Source organism: Oncorhynchus keta, chromosome 6 (assembly GCF_023373465.1).
Source record: "Oncorhynchus keta strain PuntledgeMale-10-30-2019 chromosome 6, Oket_V2, whole genome shotgun sequence".
Lineage (NCBI taxonomy): Eukaryota > Metazoa > Chordata > Actinopteri > Salmoniformes > Salmonidae > Oncorhynchus > Oncorhynchus keta.
This window is the reverse complement of record NC_068426.1, coordinates 38,455,764-38,474,733: the sequence shown is the minus strand read 5'-3', so window position 1 is coordinate 38,474,733 and position 18,970 is coordinate 38,455,764. Positions and strand designations below refer to the sequence as shown.

The window sequence follows — 18,970 nt, the reverse complement described above, 5'->3', positions numbered from 1 at the left end:
AGCATCCTGGCGGGCTGTATCACCGCCTGGTATGGCAACTGCTCCGCCCTCAACCGTAAGGCTCTCCAGAGGGTAGTGAGGTCTGCACAACGCATCACCGGGGGCAAACTACCTGCCCTCCAGGACACCTACACCACCTGATGTTACAGGAAGGCCATAAAGATCAACAAGGACATCAACCACCCGAGCCACTGCCTGTTCACCCCGCTATCATCCAGAAGGCGAGGTCAGTACAGGTGCATCAAAGCTGGGACCGAGAGACTGAAAAACAGCTTCTATCTCAAGGCCATCAGACTGTTAAACAGCCACCACTAACATTGAGTGGCTGCTGCCAACACACTGACACTGACACTGACTCAACTCTAGCCACTTTAATAATGTGAATTGATGGGAAATGATGTAAATATATCACTAGCCACTTTAAACAATGCTACCTTATATAATGTTACTTACCCTACATTATTCATCTCATATGCATACGTATATACTGTACTCTATATCATCCATTGCATCCTTACGTAATACATGTATCACTAGCCACTTTAACTATGCCACTTTGTTTACATACTCATCTCATATGTATATACTGCACTCGATAACATCTACTGTATCTTGCCTATGCTGCTCTGTACCATCACTCATTCATATATCCTTATGTACATATTCTTTATCCCCTTACACTGTGTATAAGACAGTAGTTTTGGAATTGTTAGTTAGATTACTTGTTGGTTATTACTGCATTGTCGGAACTAGAAGCACAAGCATTTCGCTACACTCGCATTAACATCTGCTAACCATGTGTATGTGAAAAATAACATTTGATTTGAAGCCAAATCCAAACTGGCTTCCCTTCACTCTTTTTTTTTGGTGCACCAGGACTGTTCATAGTTGAGCTCACTCAGTTTAGCTTAATGATGATTGGCTATTATTTTATACATTTTTTTTAATCAAGGGAGGACAAATGTTCGCTACACATACAGAGACAGAGGGGCACTGTTTCACTCGCTCAGATGGTGAGAAATTCAGCCTCTTGTTAATTGAAGGTAAATTATGAATCAGAGAGACGAAAGATAAATGATTGTATATGTTTTTTTCTTGGTCAATGTTTTGTCGAAACCTGGCTTCCCTTGGCATCCATGAATACACCACACTGCTAACTGCAGATTCGCATTTTCTCAAGATGCTGAAAAAATGTATAATATTTCTTCACTCCTGTTTCAGAGTGTATCATTTTACTGCAAGAAATGCTTATTTCTGACAGTTGGCTACAGTTCCCTTGAAGTGCTATATTTGAAGGCCTATTTGAAGTCTCCATATTGTGACTGTCGAATGTGTAGCCTATAGCTCGTCAGAATCATCAGTCTGCCACCGCCTCTGCCTCGGCGGACGACGGCGGCATTATGCTCCACATTCGATTTGACCACTTCAACAAATCTTTACCAAACATGATTTTTCTGGCCCTTCTCTTTATTTGATTTCTTTATATATATTTTTGATTTCACTTCCTTCTTTTCTTCCTTTGACAATAAACTAAATCATACATAGACCAAAATAACACAGCTTAACATTTACATACATACAGTACACCTCCACAAACACTAATGGACTCTTTACTTTCCATTTCGCAGCTTTCTCTTACTGAACTTTTTCTGCAAGTTCCCAAAAGCAGTTGGTGATTGGTGTGGTGAGCGTTAGGCCCTGAAGACCTAAAGTTTAGGCTTACACACTAATGACAGCCTAAAACATAACAAAGGAAACACCTCAATGTAGCCTGTATATATAGATATTCCACAATTATACATGTATGGATTTTATAATGCATTGTTTTATCTTTATTCAACCCACCTGCACACAATATTTAATGACCTTAGAAGCCCATCCCGCGCGAGTTATGAGTCAACCCGCGCTAGTGCATGTCTCTCTCTCTCTTTCATTCTCTGCCCCAAAGCTGAGAGCTATTGGCTTGCGCGCCTTAATTATTTCACTCTCTCTCACACAGTTTGCCCGACCGCCGACACACAGACACCGCGCTCCATCTGTCTGTATTGTGAAGCAGAGATGCAGTCGCTGTTCGCCATCCTCGGCGACAGACTGGCCCTGTGTAAACGTTATCAGTGCAGGGTAACCTGTTACTGGTGACAGTCTACGACGACAAATGATCGAGACCCTCGCGCAGCATACCCGGGTCAGATTGGGAGGAAGACGACCAGCGCAATGATGGGACAGTTTTCGGGGGTATGGTACCGGAGTTTGGTCATCCTCTTGTTTCTCGGTTTGCAGTTCCCGGCCACGGCGGCACGAGGTAAGAACAGTTCAGAATGTGTTATTCTTGTTTTTGCCAGAACAGCTGTGTGTTGTGCGAGTGCAGGAATTTGCACTTGCACTATAGATTAGTCAGGGTGTGTTCTATGGTATCCAATCGCACAAACTAACTGTACTATGCTTAACTTTGTCAATATTATTTTTGGTATTAATTGTAAACACATTTTAATTGCTTTCCCTTCTTATGTCAACGTCCGCAAATATAGAACATCTATCGTATGCAAAATAGTTATAGGCTACAAATAATGTATCGTCATATCTGACCCTAGGCTAATTATCGTAGAAAAAGGGTTCCAAAAGGGTGATTTGCTGTCCCCATAGAACCCTTTTTGGTTCCAGTTAGAACCATTTTTGTTTCCATGTAGAACCCTCTGTAGAAACGGTTCTACATGGAATCCAAAACGGTTCTACCTGTAACCAAAAAGGGTTCTTCAAAGGGTTCTAGATAGCATTTTTTTAAAGAGTGTAGGGAGTAAGACAATAACGCAGTGTATGTATTCTGTCGGCCCACACCGAAGAAGGCAGCCGCGACAATAAATCATACAACAATATACAATATACTACTGACTGGTTGTTGCTCATGATCCAAATGTTTCTCAGCGATAGACGCCTTTTGGCTTTTGAATTAAAACACATTGATTGTGCTCAGCGGGGGAACCGCTCGGCCAGTTCTTCCATGCGTTGACATGTGTTGCTGTGATGGTCTCTCCGGGAGAATGATGGGTTCACATCCCAAAACACTGCTCTTTGAAGTAATGCATAGTCGATAGTGACAGCTCAGACATATTGGCTTGAGTTAGACTTGTGCTATTGGGGTGGCAGGAAGCCTAGTGGTTAGCGCGTTGGGTCAATAACCAAAAAGTTGCTGGATCGAATCCTCGAGCTGACAAGGGGGGAAAAAACTGTCGTTCTCCCTCTGAACAAGGCAGTTAACCCACTGTTCCCCGCTAGGCTGTTGTAAATAAGAGTTTGTTCTTAACTGACTTGCCTAGTTAGATGAAGGTTATATTTGAAAAAACAACACCTCTTTGGATAATTACATCATGTGCTTCTTATTTTTATTATGAAAAGATTACATGAAATAGGCAACACATTGAAAACAATACTATTCGGGTAGTTAGGCTGTTAGGCACGATTCAACTCCTGCTATAGGTCTCACTATGGACCCTATCACATGCTCTCCTCTCTACCTTGACCTCTTGACACCCACTTATAGCCTATCATATCTTATGGTGAGTCATTTGCAAGTCAATTACCAAATTAGCCATAAGGATTTTATTATTGCATATCAAGTATGGAAAGAAACTGAACCTGAGTAATATAAATATTAGATTAGGGCTCTATTCAGTGGTTTAGCTTATTGAGGCTGATAGTTGAGATAGTGTGAGGTATTCTACTGTGTATTGGCAGACAGAAGTTCATTAATAAGGAATTGGGCCCATCCTTTTAAGCTTGTATATAACCCTTATTGTCGTTTTCACTATTCCCTCCTCTGTCGTTTTTTTCTCCTCATTCTTACTCTCTTGGCACCAGAAGCTTCAGAAACCTAATGCATTTTGTTGTTCTACATCCCAATAGAGGACATTGATATCTCCAGACCATTGATAATCTGATCAGATCCTATGTATGCTCACCCAGCCTTGGGTGATAATATCCTAATGCCGGTTCCCGACCGTGTGTTATTGTTCTGTTATGTGTACTTATTTCATGATCCACTATATCAGAGACACAATTGAGACATAGCCTGCAGGTGTATAGTAAATGGAGTGATCTGAGTACTGGGGTTGAGGAGAGAAAAGAGAGAGACACACAGCACCAGCGGCAGGTTTGACAGTGCCTTTTGATGTTTGAGTTGCGACTCTCGCCATCTGATATAGAGAGAGAGAGAGAGAGAGAGAGAGAGAGAGAGGGGAGAAAGTGAGGGGCAGTGAGATAGAGAGAGAGAGAGAGAGAGAGAGAGAGATGAATAAAGGGCTACAGAGAGGAGTCGTCTGTGGGAGAACCCATGTTTTATGTATCCCAAATATGTCAACCCGTCTCTCCAGCCACCTCTTTGATTTAACTGACATTTAACATGAGAGGAATTCATGAGCTCAATATGGAGAGGATGCATGGGATTATCCAGGATTTTTTTGCCACTTGCACCGAATACTATTGGTGTAGATAATAATAAGAGTACGAATAAAGAACAGAGGAGCAGCATATGATGAGGGTGAAAGTGCGTGTATGTAGTGTATGTGAATTAGAGGTCGACCGATTAATCGGAATGGCCGATTAATTAGGGGCGATTTCAAGTTTTCATAATAATCGGAAATCAATATTTTTGGAAACCGATTTGGCCGATTTAAACTTTTTTATATATATATATTTTTTTTTAAACACCTTTATCTAATCTTTATTTAACTAGGCAAGTCAGTTAAGAACACATTCTTATGTTCAATGACAGCCTAGGAACGGTGGGTTAACTGCCTTGTTCAGGGGCAGAACAACAGATTTTTACCATGTCAGCTCGGGGAATCAATCTTGCAACCGTTAACTAGTCCAACGCTCTAACCACCTGCCTCTCATTGCACTCCACGAGGAGCCTGCCTGTTACGCGAATGCAGTAAGAAGCCAAGGTAAGTTGCTAGCTAGCATTAAACTTATCTTATAAAAAACAATGAATCAAACAATCAATCAATCAATCATAATCACCACCAGCTTTCATATGTTCTCATGTTCTGAGCAAGGAACTTAAACGTTAGCTTTCTTACATGGCACATATTGCACTTTTACTTTCTTCTCCAACACTTAGTTTTTTCATTATTTAAACCAAAATGACTTCCAGACACAAATGAGAGAACAGCTCACTGACCATTTTACTCGCCATAGCTAGGCTGTTTTTATATTATGCAGAGCATTGGTGACTGTAACTGTGCTGCCGGCAACAATTTACGCTTTTTTGCCAACGGTTAACTGACACCGGCCACATTCAATGGGGGTTGAGCGTTCGTAAATCCGTCAGTTATTCTGCGCTCTAGCTCAGACAAGAGTGCTCTGAAATTGCAGTAGTTAGAGAGAGCGAATTTACCAGCCACTTCTATCAACAGTTGTCGCAGTGACATTCTATTGAAATGGTTACTTGTGTAGTGGAGTCTTTTGTTAAGATATGTAGTTAGCTAGCTAGGTAAACAATTAACCATAATCCTTGCTCATTACTACCCTGCATTAGGCTATAACTAGCAAAGCAAATGGCTACGAATAATACGATCATACACGCAACGTTAGCTAGCGAGCCAGCCAGCTAACGTTAGCTCGCTAGCTAACATTACACTTGGGGTAACTTGAAATTAAAATAACTTTCTGTCAAAATTAGTAACATGTAATATCTGAAAATGTAGCTAGCTAGAATGTCTTACCCATTGTCACGTGTGCTCCATCTACGGCCTCTAGGTCACCAGGCTGCTCATTATGGCACACACCTGTCACCATCGTTACGCTCACCTGCGTGTCGTCAGATTCACCTGGGCTCCATCACTTCCCTGATTATCTTCCCTATATATGTCACTCCCGTTGGTTCCTTCCCCAGGCGTCATTGTTTCAGTGTCATGTCTGTGCGTTGTTCGTGTTTCTTGTTTTGTATTTAGTTGCATTTATTTATTAAAAGACTCACTCCTGAACTTGCTTCCTGACTCTCAGCGCACTCGTTACACCCATATACATCATGGAGGGACGCTTCTCCCTCTCACGGATGCCATGATTGCCCTGAGTTTAAAGATGTAATCCGGAGACAGGTGTTTTCTCCTCTCCTTGGCTGTCATACTCTAATTCCACTGATTTCAAAACCCGGTCCCCCAGAAAGTGGAGAGCAACACTTACAGTGGCTTGCGAAAGTATTCACCCCCCTTGGCATTTTTCCTAGTTTGTTGCCTTATAACCTGGAATTAAAATAGATTTTTGGGGGGTTTGTATCATTTGATTTAAACAACACTTTGAAGATGCAAAATATTTTTACAGTGAAACAAAAAAGAAATAATTTGAGCCTGCATAATACTTTCAAAACTGCTCCAGCTCCTTCAATTCGGATCGGTTCCGCTGGTGTACAGCAATCTTTAAGACATACCACAGATCCTCAATTGGATTGAGGTCTGGGCATTGACTTGGCCATTCCAAGACATTTAAATGTTTCACCTTAAACCACTTGAGTGTTGCTTTAGCAGTATGCATTGTCCTGCTGGAAGGTGAACCTCCGTCCCAGTCTCAAATCTCTGGAAGACTGAAACAGGTTTCCCTCAAGAATTTCCCTGTATTTAGCACGATCCTTCATTCCTTATTTTTCGACAAGTTTCCCAGTCCCTGCCAATGAAAAACATACCCACAGCATGATACTGCCTCCACCATGCTTCACTGTGGGGATGTTGTTCACGAGGTGATTGAGAGGTGTTGGGTTTGTGCCAGACATAGCGTTTTCCTTGATGGACAAAAAGCTCAATTTGAGTCTCTTCTGACCAGAGTACCTTTTTCCATATGTTTGGAGAGTCTCCCACATGCCTTTTGGCGAACACCAAACATGTTTGCTTATTTTTTTATTTAAGCAATGGCTTTTTTCTTGCCACTCCTCCGTAAAGCCCAGCTCTGTGTTAAAGTGGTTCTATGGACAGATACTGTGGAGCTTTGCAGCTCCTTCAGGGTTCTCTTTGGTCTCTTTGTTGCCTCTCTGATTAATGTCCTCCTTGCCTGGTCTGTGAGTTTTGGTGGGCGGCCCTCTCTTGGCAGGTATGTTGTTGTGGTGCCATATTCTTTCAAATTTTTTATAATGGATTTAATGGTGCACAGTGGGATGTTCAAAGTCTCTGATATTTTTTTATAACCCAACCCTGATCTGTACTTCTCCAAAACTTTGTCCCTGACCTGTTTGGAGAGCTCCTTGGTCTTCATGGTGCCACTTGCTTGGTGTTGCCCCTTGCTTAGTGGTGTTGCAGACTCTGGGGCCTTTCGGAACAGGTGTATATATACTGAGATCATGTAACAATTAGATTGCACACAGGTGGATTTTATTTAACAAATTATGTGACCTCTTAAGGTAATTGGTTGCACCAGATGTTATTTAGGGGCTTCATAGCAAAGGGGCTGAATACATATGCACTCACTACTTTTCTGTTTTACATTTTTTGAAACAAGTTATTTTTTTAATTTCGCTTGACCAATTTGGACTATTTTGTATGTCCATTTCATGAAATCCAAATAAAAATCAATTTAAATTACAGGTAATGCAGCAAAATAGGAAAAATTCCAAAGGGATTAATACTTTTGCAAGGGACTGTACACAATCCAGGTCTTATTTGCCTCGAGGATTAAAAGTCCTTCTTTAACCTGTCTCCTCCCCTTCGTTCTACACGGATTGAAGTGGATTTGACATCAATAAGGGATTGTAGCTTTGACCTGGATTCACCTGGTTAGTATATGTCATGGAAAGAGTGGGTGTTCCTTAATGTTTTGTACACTCATTGTATGTTGCATGAATTCATAATGGGAATACAATAAAATTGGAAAATTATTTAATTCCAACTCTCACAATTTCACACATTTTCAACATATACTGTATTTTCCCCATTCTACGCTTGACAAGCAGTTAACTTATTCCACCTCTTGGCACTGCTGTTGTCCCCTCTTCACGACTGTGCAGGTGTGTATGGATCATGTTAAGACTTAGTGATGTGGACGCCAAGGAACTTGAAGCTCTCGACCTGCTCCACTACAGCCCTGTCGATGTGGATAGGGATGTGCTCTCCCCTCTTTCTCCTGTAGTCGTCGATCAGCTCCTTGGTCTTACTGACGTTTAGGGAGAGGTTGTTGTCCTGGCACCACACTGCCAAGTCTCTTACCTCCTCCCTGTAGGCTGTTTCATCGCCGTTGGTGATCAGGCCTACCACCGTCTTGTCATCAGCAAACTTGTTGATGGTGTTGGAGTTGTGTGTGGCCACCTAGTTGTGGGTGAACATGAAGTACAGGAGGGGACTAAGCACACACTCCTGAGGGTACCCCGTGTTGAGGGTCAGTGTGGAGGAGGTGTTGTTGCCTACTCTCAGCCCCCGAGGGCCGGCCCGTCAGGAAGTCCAGGATTCAGTTTATTTTTATTTTTATATATTTGTTTTAATTTCACCTTTATTTAACCAGGTAGGCTAGTTGAGAACAAGTTCTCATTTGCAACTGCGACCTGGCCAAGATAAAGCATAGCAGTGTGAGCAGACAACACAGAGTTACACATGGAGTAAACAATTAACAAGTCAATAACACAATAGGAAAAAAGTGGAGTCTATATACATTGTGTGCAAAAGGCATGAGGAGGTAGGTGAATAATTACAATTTTGCAGATTAACACTGGAGTGATAAATGATCAGATGGTCATGTACAGGTAGAGATATAGGTGTGCAAAAGAGCAGAAAAGTAAATAAATAAAAACAGTATGGGGATGAGGTAGGTAAAAATGGGTTGCAAAGGGAGGTGTTCAGTCCCAGAGTCCCAAGCTTGGTGATGAGCTTGGAGAGGACTATGTTGATGAATTGAGTTATAGTCTATGAACAGCATTCTCACAAAGTTATTTACCCTCTTCTACAGGTGGGAGAGGGCAGTGTGGAGTCCAATAGAGATTGCGTAATCTATGGATCGGTAGGGCAGTATGCGAATTGGAGTGAGTTGGGTTGGGATGATAGTGTCAATGTGTGTCATTACCAGCCTTTCAAAGCACTTCATCATTACAGATGTGAGTGCTACAAGGCGATAGTCATTTAGGTATGTTACCTTGGTTCTTGGGAACAGGGACAATGGTGGTCATCTTGAAACATGTTGGGATTACCAAATGGGACAAGGAGAGATTGAATATGTCAGCCAAAACGATTGTCTGCTGGTCTGCGCATACTCTGAGAACGTGCTCAGGTTTTCCCCTCGCATCTGCTTCATCAGACCACTTCCGTATTGAGCGTGTCACTGGTATTCCTGGTTGAACTTTTGTATGTAAACAGAAAGCAGGAATATAGCATAATGGTCTGATTTTCCGAAGGGAGTTCTGTATTCAGAATGTGGAGTATATACACTATATATACAAAAGTATGTGGACACCCCTTCAAATGAGTGAATCCCTCTATTTCAGCCACAACCGTTGCTGACGGGTGTATTATATCGAGCACACAGCCATGCAATCTCCATAGACACACATTGGCTGTAGAATAGCCTTACCGAAGAGCTCAGTGACTTTCAACATGGCACCGTCACAGGATGCCTCCTTTCCAACAAGTCAGTTAGTCAAATTTCTGCCCTGCTTGAGCTGCCCATGTCAACTGGAAGTGCTGTTATTGTGAAGTGAAAACGTCTAGGAGCAACAAAGGCTCAGCCGAGAAGTGGTAGGCCACACAAGCTCACAGAACGGGACTGCCGAATGCTGAAGCGCGTAGAATGTAAAAAATCATCTGTCCTCGTTTGCAACACTCACTATCGGGTTCCAAACTGCCTCTGGAAGCAACGTCAGAACAAGAACTGTTCGTTGGGAGCTTCATGAAATGGTTTTCCATGGCCGAGCAGCCACAAACAAGCCTAAAATCACCATGCACAATGCCAAGTGTCGGCTGGAGTAGTGTAAAACTCTCCGGCAATGAACTTAATGAACGCGTATTCTGGAGTGATGAATCATGCTTCACCATCTGGCAGTCCGACGGACGAATCTGGATTTGGCGATGCCAGTTAGAACGCTACCAGCCCGAATGCATAGGGCCAAATGTAAAGTTTGGTGGTGGAGGAATAATGGTCTGGGGCTGTTTTTCAAGGTTCGGCTTAGGCCCCTTAGTTGCAGTGAAGGAAAACGTTAACGCTACAGCAGTCAATGACATTCTAGACAATTCTGTGCTTACAACTTTGTGGGAAACAGTTTTGGGAAGGCCCTTTCCTGTTTCAACATGACAATGCCCCGTGCACAAAGCGTGGTGCATACAGAAAAGTTTTTTGTTGAGATTGTTGTGGAAGAACTTGACTGGCCTGCACAGAGCCCTGACCTCAACCTCATTTGGGATGAATTGGCACGCCAACTGCAAGCCAGGCCTAGTTGCCCAACATCCGTGCCCTAATTCACTAATACTCTTGTGACTGAATGGAAGCAAGTCCTCGAAGCAATGTTCCACAATCTAGTGGAAAGCCTTCCTAGAAGATTGGAGGCAGTTATAGCAGCAAAGAGGGGACCAACTACATATTAATGTCCATGATTTTGGAATGAGATTTTCGACGAGCAGGTGTCCACATAGTTCTGGCCATGTACTGTATGTGGATCAATCATGACACAATTTTCTGTATTGCATGCTTTCAGGGGCACTATTTTGGGGGAATTGTGTCTCTCCTGTCCCCATATGCCTCTCTCTGCCACATTTCTTGGATATGGCCAAGCTTGGCAATAGCGACAGAGCAATAGCGTTGTGACAATGCAGCTCTGATTTAATTACTTTCCATGAGTATGAACATTTTACATGGAAAGTCAGCCAAACCCCTCAAATTAAACTAATCTAATCAAAGATATGACTCACTCGGGGTGAATTGGATTGAAACACGATGGAGAAATGTTCCCATTCATTATGGTAGGAATAATATTCACAGATGCAATATGTAGATACTGTATCAACCTGTTGTTTTCCAATTTAGATCCACACATTTTTAAACCCCCAATTTCATTACATCAGAAGAGTCCTTTTCTTTACCAGCGGGACACCAACCACAGTACAGTACACAAAATAATACAAGGCCTACTCCGTACCATCATGATAAGATGATGGACTTCATTCAAGTCCAGCTTTAGAGATTTTACTCAGTTACCGCAAAAACATCACAATGAGCCTTACAACCTCCTTTTGAAATATATGTCAGGCAGTTACATTATTAGTATTGATTCATTTCAAGATGAGGTTGTAGTTTACACCCTGATATTAGGCTAATTATATACTCTATAGGCAGTTTTTAAAGCAGTGTGTGAGTGAAGGGTGTTTCCATGAAATAAACAGTAATTACATATATTAACACAAACCTGAAATTAGTCTTTTCATATTCTGATGTTGACACAAAACATCCTAGAACCAAATTGCACAAGAACGTGTGTGTGTGTGTGTGCGTCTGCGTGTGTGTGTGTGTGTGTGTGTGTGAGTGCGTCTGCGTGTGTGTGTGTGTGTGTGTGTGTGTGTGTGTGAGTGCGTGTGCGTGTGTGTGTGTGTGTGTGTGTGTGTGTGTGTGTGTGTGTGTGTGTGTGAGTGCGTCTGCGTGTGTGTGTGTGTGTGAGTGCGTCTGCGTGTGTGTGTGTGTGGTCTTCCCTGGTTCCATTGGCATTGGATTGATAGTACTGTAGCAGAATATTCTGTGAGGATATTGAGTTGGAATGACAATAGGATTCAGTGTGTGTGGATTAATACAGAATCTAGTTTGTTTAGATTTGTTTCTCCGTGGGGTTTCTTTGAAGGCTTAGAGGAGCTGTTGTCATTACAAACCTCTGCTGTGACCCACCTCCTCACTGTTTTGGTGTGTGTTTTGTGTGTTTGTGTGTGCACTCCATTAATGATAATTTCAATGTAAAGTTTACACCAATTATTTGACTGGTTGATTGTTTGGTCGCAAGGCTGTTGATCGCAGTAACAAATATATATATACTGTGGGCCTAGACTAAAAGACCATTTATGCTTGATCTGAAAATGGGTTTGGAGGCTCCATCTGGAGGGTGTGACGCAATTGTCGAGTCTCCAGAGGCATGCAGAGGCCAAATCGAGCGCCATACTGCATCGCCATGTGCCTACCAAATTTTGTGACAATGTGGAGGGCTCTATATAGCTAATTGACATGATTGGTTGATGGTAGGTGGGGGCAGTACATCCTTTATAAACGCAAACTCACTTCCTTGACAACAGCTCTGCACTGCTCCGCAAAGCGCGATAAGTATGAATGCCCTGACTTCTGTTGAGGCCAGATCACGGTAAATATTGCATGGCTAATGCAGAAGTCAGATTGACCAATGCACTTCTCTCCAGAATCTCCCGCCAATTTGTGCACATTCGTTTCATAACTTCATTGTGTGAATTGTTAGTGTTTGATTGTTAGTGTATATAAATTCCCCATTACATACATCACCAGTTTTACATGTACTGTTAATTCCTATCATTTCTAATATACAATGTTTGTTACTTTGGTTACGGTAATTTCTGTTAACTTCTTGCGTCGAGCCAACCCGGATCCGGGATCATGACTACAGCCTCAAGCCCATTACCATAACGCAACGTTAACTATTCATGAAAATCGCAAATTAAATGAAATCAATGTGCTAGCTCTCAAGCTTAGCCTTTTGTTAACAACACTGTCGTCTCAGATTTTCCAAAATATGCTTCTCAACCATAGCAAACTAGCATTTAGCGTTAGCATTTAGTATTAGCATTTAGCGTTAGCATTAGCAGGCAACATTTTCACAAAAAACAGCAAAAACATTCAATAAATAATTTACCTTTGAAGAACTTCGGATGTTTTCAATGAGGAGACTCTCAGTTAGATAGCAAATGTTCAGTTTTCCCGAAAGGTTAGTTGTGCAGGAGAAATCGGCCCGTTTTCTGCGTCATGTTTGACTACAAAAAATTCATCCAAATTCATCCAAACGCCAAACTTTCTTCCACATTAACTCCATAATATCGACTGAAACATGGTAAACGTTGTTTAAACGTGTTTTTCACATATCTCTTCATGATATATCATTCCTGGAAGTCTCCTCTCTGTCTCAATCACATGGATGAATGCGAGCAGCTTGGAGATTACGCAACAATTTCAACAAAGGACACCGGGCGGACCCCTGGTAAATGTAGTCTCTTATGGCCAATCTTCCAATGATATGCCTACAAATACGTCACAATGCTGCAGACAACTTGGAGAAACGATAGAAAGGGCAGGCTAATTCGTGGCGCTTTCACAGCCATATAAGGAGACAATGGAAAACAGAGCCTCAAAAATCCTGCTCATTTCCTGTTTGAGGTTGCATCTTGGTTTCGCCTGTAAGATCAGTTCTGGGGCACCCACAGATAATATCTTTGCAGTTTTGAAAACGTCAGAGTGTTTTCTTTCCAAAGCTGGCAATTATATGCATAGTCGAGCATCTTTTTGTGACAAAATATTGCGCTTAAAACGAGCACGTTTTTTTATCCAATAATGAAATAGCGCCCCCTAGCTTCAACTGGTTAAAACATTCAATATTATTATTCCAGTCTTCCCGTTGGAGTGGACACATTGTTTGCAGAGTGCCCAACCTATGCTACACTTGTGAGTAACAAGTGTTTGTTTATGTCATTCCCATTTACGAGTTTTGTCAATTTAGTCATTGTCTTCTGTTTGGAGCACTCCTGTCATTGTTGAGTAAGTACGTGCACGCATAGAAGTAGGCCCATAGGTTACCTGGCCTGCGCGCAAATGTAGGCATACAAATCCACCCATTTGGGGATCTGATAGTATTTCTAATTGGCTTAACTCACCACCACTAATGACCTGTGGAGCATCTCAAAGTAATGTTTTCTTCACCTCAAACAGCAAGCAAACAAAGTCGTTTATTTTGTTGTTTTGTTTTTAGTTTCTTTCACCCCCCTTTTCCCCCCAATTTTGGGAAAGGCGAAGGTCGAGAGTCGTGCATCCTCCGAAACACGACCCTGCCAAGCTGCACTGCTTCTTGATACAGTGCTCGCTTTACCCGGAAAACCAGCTGCACCAATGTTTGAGGAAACACTGTACACCTGGCTACCGTGTCAGCGTGCCCGGCCCGCCACAGGATTTGCTAGTGCGCGATGGGACAAGGACATCCCAGCCGGCCAAACCGTCCCCTAACCCGGACGACACAGGGCCAATTGTGTGCCACCTCATGGGCGATGCAGTGCCTTAGACCGCTGAGCCACTCGGGAGGCCCAGTATGAAATGGAAAAAATGTGAAATGGAAAAAATGTCATGCTCTGATCCAGTGGAAAAGTCATAAAATAGGCTTACATGACTACTTCTTATCAGTGCTTGACTTGGACTGAAATAAGTTCTGGTACTCACTTTAGGTGCTGATGATGTTTATATTTAGGTGCGGGAGCTCCACAATACTTTTTAGCTAATATTCTATAAGTGGAACAGGAGCTCAAGCAGTACAGAATTGGAGGTGCCGGTATTTGGCTCCGGTGAGCTCCTGCCCAAGTCAAGCATTGTTTCTTATCCCTTGCGCAAATAACCAACAGCTGCGTCTGGCCAGAGCTCACTGGCACGGGAAACTCTGAGGGGCCAGAATATTTAATACAATGTTGCAAGTTCGCTAGTGCAAGCCTAGGGCCAGACCCAAGTTAATAGTTGATACAATGTTTCAAGTTCATTGATTTATGGGATATTTCTTTTTATCAGGATATTTTCTACCTGCAGGCTGCAATGTTTTTATTTGTTGGCTTTTTTTTACATTAGTAGTTGGCAATGGCAGCAGAAGTTACTTTTTAGGTTTGTAATCATTTTCATTTAGATTTGAAATGAAGTCTGTTTTACCACATGATAATGCTAAATGTAATTTCACGGAAAATGGCATTTGAAAACCATAACTGGCACCCATATCTGTAGAAATGGTCAGATAAATTGGCTTTCCACATGAAAAAGGTTGCCGACTCCTCGTGTAGCCTATTTATTACTGGCAACTTCAGGAGAGTAATGGCACAATCTACGAAGGCCAGCAGTATCGGGAATAGTTGGGCCAGGTAAATATTTTTGTTCTTCTGGTTATCTAGATATCTTGCGCCCTCTTGAGGCATTTGTCTTATTTCATCAAACCTTAACACCTTGATCACACCGACAGCGTCATTGCGCAAAATGGTACGCAGCATCATCTAGATATGCTGTGCAACAAAAGTTCAACATTCACCATCTGCTACCATTTCTGTCAAGCCGTCTACGCATACAGTTTGACGTATGCATTTGATAAATCCAACGTACGCACCTCACAGAACGCACTGAATTCCCTACAATTGCCTCTGCAACGCAATGCTGCAAGGCAAACGCAGCGTTTCATTGGAAATGAATGTACTTCTGGTGTACCAAAATGCATTGACGCTGTCGGTGTGATCGAGGCTTAAAGCATCAGACAAGCTCAATGCATATAGTTGATTTCATTAAAACACATAGGGTGTGTGTAGTGGCATGTATCCTAGTGGTTAGAGCGTTGGACCAGTAACATTTAACATTTAAGTCATTTAGCAGACGCTCTCATCCAGAGCGACTTACAAATTGGCCAGAGCGACAGTAATTGTAAGGTTGCGAGATCAAAACCCTGAGCTGACAAGGTAAACATTTGTTGTTCTACCCCTGAACAAGGCAGTTAACCCATTGTTCCTAGGCTCTCATTGAAAATAAGAAGTTGTTCTTAACTCACTTGCCTAGTTAAATAAATATATGGAAAAATACACATTTAAACATTTCAAACAATGGATTGGTCAAAAGAACATGCAACTTCAATGTCAAGCCCTTAAAATTCTCCTCTCCAATTTCATACTCTTTTTACCGGTCTCTCTCTCTTTCTCTTTCTCTCTACTTCTACTCCTCTCTCTCTCACTCTCTCCTTACCTCTCTGCCCCCCTCCGCCAGTGGGAAACGCTTAACTGTCCAGAAAGCTTTCATTTCATAAATATATCCTCCCCTTTCTCCTCCGTGTTTTTTTTCTCTCCCTCCCTCGCAGCTTCTGTCAGTGTAATTTGGTTTCAGCAGATTGTTGCTGTGACAAATGCTTAGGCTCTGGAGCCATTCCTCAGCTCACCTGATGGAGGGAGGAAGACAGAGTGGGATAGAGGGACGGATGGAAAGATAAGAGAGACTCGGCAGAGGGGAAGGCAGGAGGTTTAGAGAGTGGCATGCCGGGGTATCTGATGTTATCCCTCATTGCCACGGCAGCATTCATCAATAACAGCAACCGTCTGTCATCATGCTCCCTGACAAATACATTTGGAGAGTAATCAAAAGCAAATAGAAATGTGATGACTTTGAGGGCTGAGAAGGGAAAGAGGTGTGTGTTTGGAAAGGTTTTGATCCCGGGAAGGGAGAAAGTAAAGATTGGTGCCTGGATGAATCAATGAGAATGCACTTTGACAACATTGATACCTTTCAAATCAAATATAATTTTATTTGTCACATGCTTGTAAACAGATGTAGACTAATAATGAAATGGTTACTTACGAGAAAAAAAGACAAATAATAGAAAAATAGTAACACAGGGAATAACAATAACTTGGCTATATACACGGGGTACCAGTACCGGGTCGATGTACAGGGGTACAAGGTAATTGTGGTAGATATGCACATATAGGTAGGGATAAAGTTACTAGACAACAGGATAAGATAAACAGTAACAGCAGTGTATGTGATCGTGTCAAAAGATTTAGTGCAAAAAGGGTCAATGTAGATAGTCGGTGTTAACTATTTGGTTAACTATTTAACTACCTATCTAACAGTCTTATGGCTTGGTGGTAGAATCTGTTCAGGGTCCTGTTGGTTCCAGGCTTGGTGCATCGGTACCGCTTGCCGTGCTTGTAATGCTTAATGCTTATAACACATCCATCTAATATGAAAGATAAACATTTATCAATTTATGCACCAATACTTTGCTATGCTTATATAAAACAACAATATAAGCTTTGCCATAAACCGTACTTTATAGAAAGTAGTTTGATGCAATGTGTAGTAATAGGTCAGTGAATTACCTTGACAGTTCACGTTAGCAAGCACAAGTTTTCAGAGGATCAACTGTATTTTGAAAACTAAAACATTTGATTTACTGAGACAACTCAGTCTAGCAATTTATGGATTTAGCTAAATGATGGACCAGCTCATACATATTTCATGGTGCCTTTGCCCTGTCTGTCTGTCTGTCTGTCTGTCTGTCTGTCTGTCTGTCTGTCTGTCTGTCTGTCTGTCTGTCTGTCTGTCTGTCTGTCCATATGTCTTGTCCTCCCAGCCTGATTGGAGCGTTTGTGTCAGTGAGGTGCAGCATGTGGGATTTGACATCACACAGGTGTGATCATTCTACAGTGGTCCCTGCAGTGTAATGCTCAAACCGGTGTGATTAGAACGCTTATTTAGAACGTCCAGTTATGATTGATGCAATAGTCAGCGTTTGAGCTGGCCACACCTTTTTCACAGAAACATTTTGCACAAACAGTCCTTACAATGTTATGTCCTGAAAATGACCAGTTTATTTTTGGATGCAATGTTCAGACGGAAAATGTAGAGAGGTCAAGAGGTCATATTTAGCTAACTCTTGGCTGACAGAAATATGAATAATATAATAATATGAATTAGCTAATAGCAATTACTATTTACAATTCATCACATCACAGATAAGCTTACCACTGTTCACAATAATAGAGAATAAAACACTTTAAAATGTCAAGTAATCTGACGATACGTAGTTTGTGCGTGCCTACATATTTGTTTTTGTGTGTCAAAGATAAGAGGAGGCAAGATGAGTTTGGTCTGTTTGCAGTATGCATGTTCAAGGGGGTGTGTCATCTACCATCATTCACTTCTGAAAGTTTACTTGAAAGATCAGCCATCACTTCACCTCATGTTGTTATAACATCTTTGGTCAGAGAGACGTTTACATGACACCCAGAATGCATTGTAGGATGTCAACAAACATGGCGGCACACATAAGCTGGCAAATAGTTTATACGATTAGCTCATCATAATCAGTACAACCTTAAAAAAATATATTTTACACACATCATTTGTGTCCATTATAATTTATGCAAGAATCGGAATGCATGCTCTTTCACCAGTACTTGAAAACATGAATAGAACAGTAAATACATTATGATCCATACATACGGTATGCTACAGTAGAAATGACAACACAATATACAGAAAATAAGGCTGTCATGGGCGTCGTAAGAAGTAGACCAAAGCGCAGAATGGTGAGCGTATGTAAGGGTTTTCTTCTGGTGAAAGAGAGGCGGACCAAAATGCAGCGTGGTGGTTATTCATGTTTTTAATAAAGACGACTATACATGAACAGACTAAACAAAACAAGAAAAGTGAAAACCTAAACAGTCCTATCTGGTGCAAACACAGAGACAGGAACAATCACCATAACTGCCCACCCAGCTCACGTCCTGACCAACACTAAAACAAGGAAAACACATACGAACGATGGACAGAACGTGACAGAACCCCCAAGGTGCGGACTCCGAACGCACAACCTAAACCTATAGGGGAGGGTCTGGGTGGGCATCTGTCCGCGGTGGCGGCTCTGGCGCTGGACGTGGACCCCACTCCATAATTGTCTTAGTCCACCTCCTTAGTGTCCCTTGAGTGGCGACCCTGGTGGTTCCGGCAGATCCTGGCTGACTGGCAGATCCTGGCTGACTGGCGGATCCTGACTGACTAGCGGATCTGGCAGATCCTGGCTGACTGCCACTTCTGGCGGATCCTGGCTGACTGGTGGATCCTGGCAGACTGGCGGATCCTGGCTGAATGGCGGATCTAACTGGCAGATCCTGGCTGACTGGCAGATCCTGGCTGACTGGCTGACTGGCAGATCCTGGCCGACTGGCAGTTCTGGCGGATCCTGGCTGACTGGCGGATCCTGGCAGACTGGCGGATCCTGGCTGACTGG

The 18,970-nt window shown here is 42.3% G+C and overlaps 1 protein-coding gene across 4 annotated transcripts in view; it reads left to right on the top strand.

Annotated features, from left to right (window-relative positions):
• Positions 1 to 1,933: 1,933 nt before the first annotated feature.
• The window catches only part of LOC118385586 (netrin receptor UNC5D-like), a 326,610-nt gene continuing 309,573 nt past the window's right edge, over positions 1,934 to 18,970 (top strand). For 3 of the 4 annotated variants that reach the window (XM_052521476.1, XM_052521475.1, XM_052521474.1), the window contains exon 1: positions 1,934 to 2,302. In XM_052521476.1, the coding sequence (XP_052377436.1) occupies positions 2,215 to 2,302 (88 nt within the window). In that variant the 5' untranslated portion in view covers positions 1,934 to 2,214. The remainder of the gene's footprint in view (positions 2,303 to 18,970) is intronic. The other variant, XM_052521473.1, reaches the window with a different exon arrangement.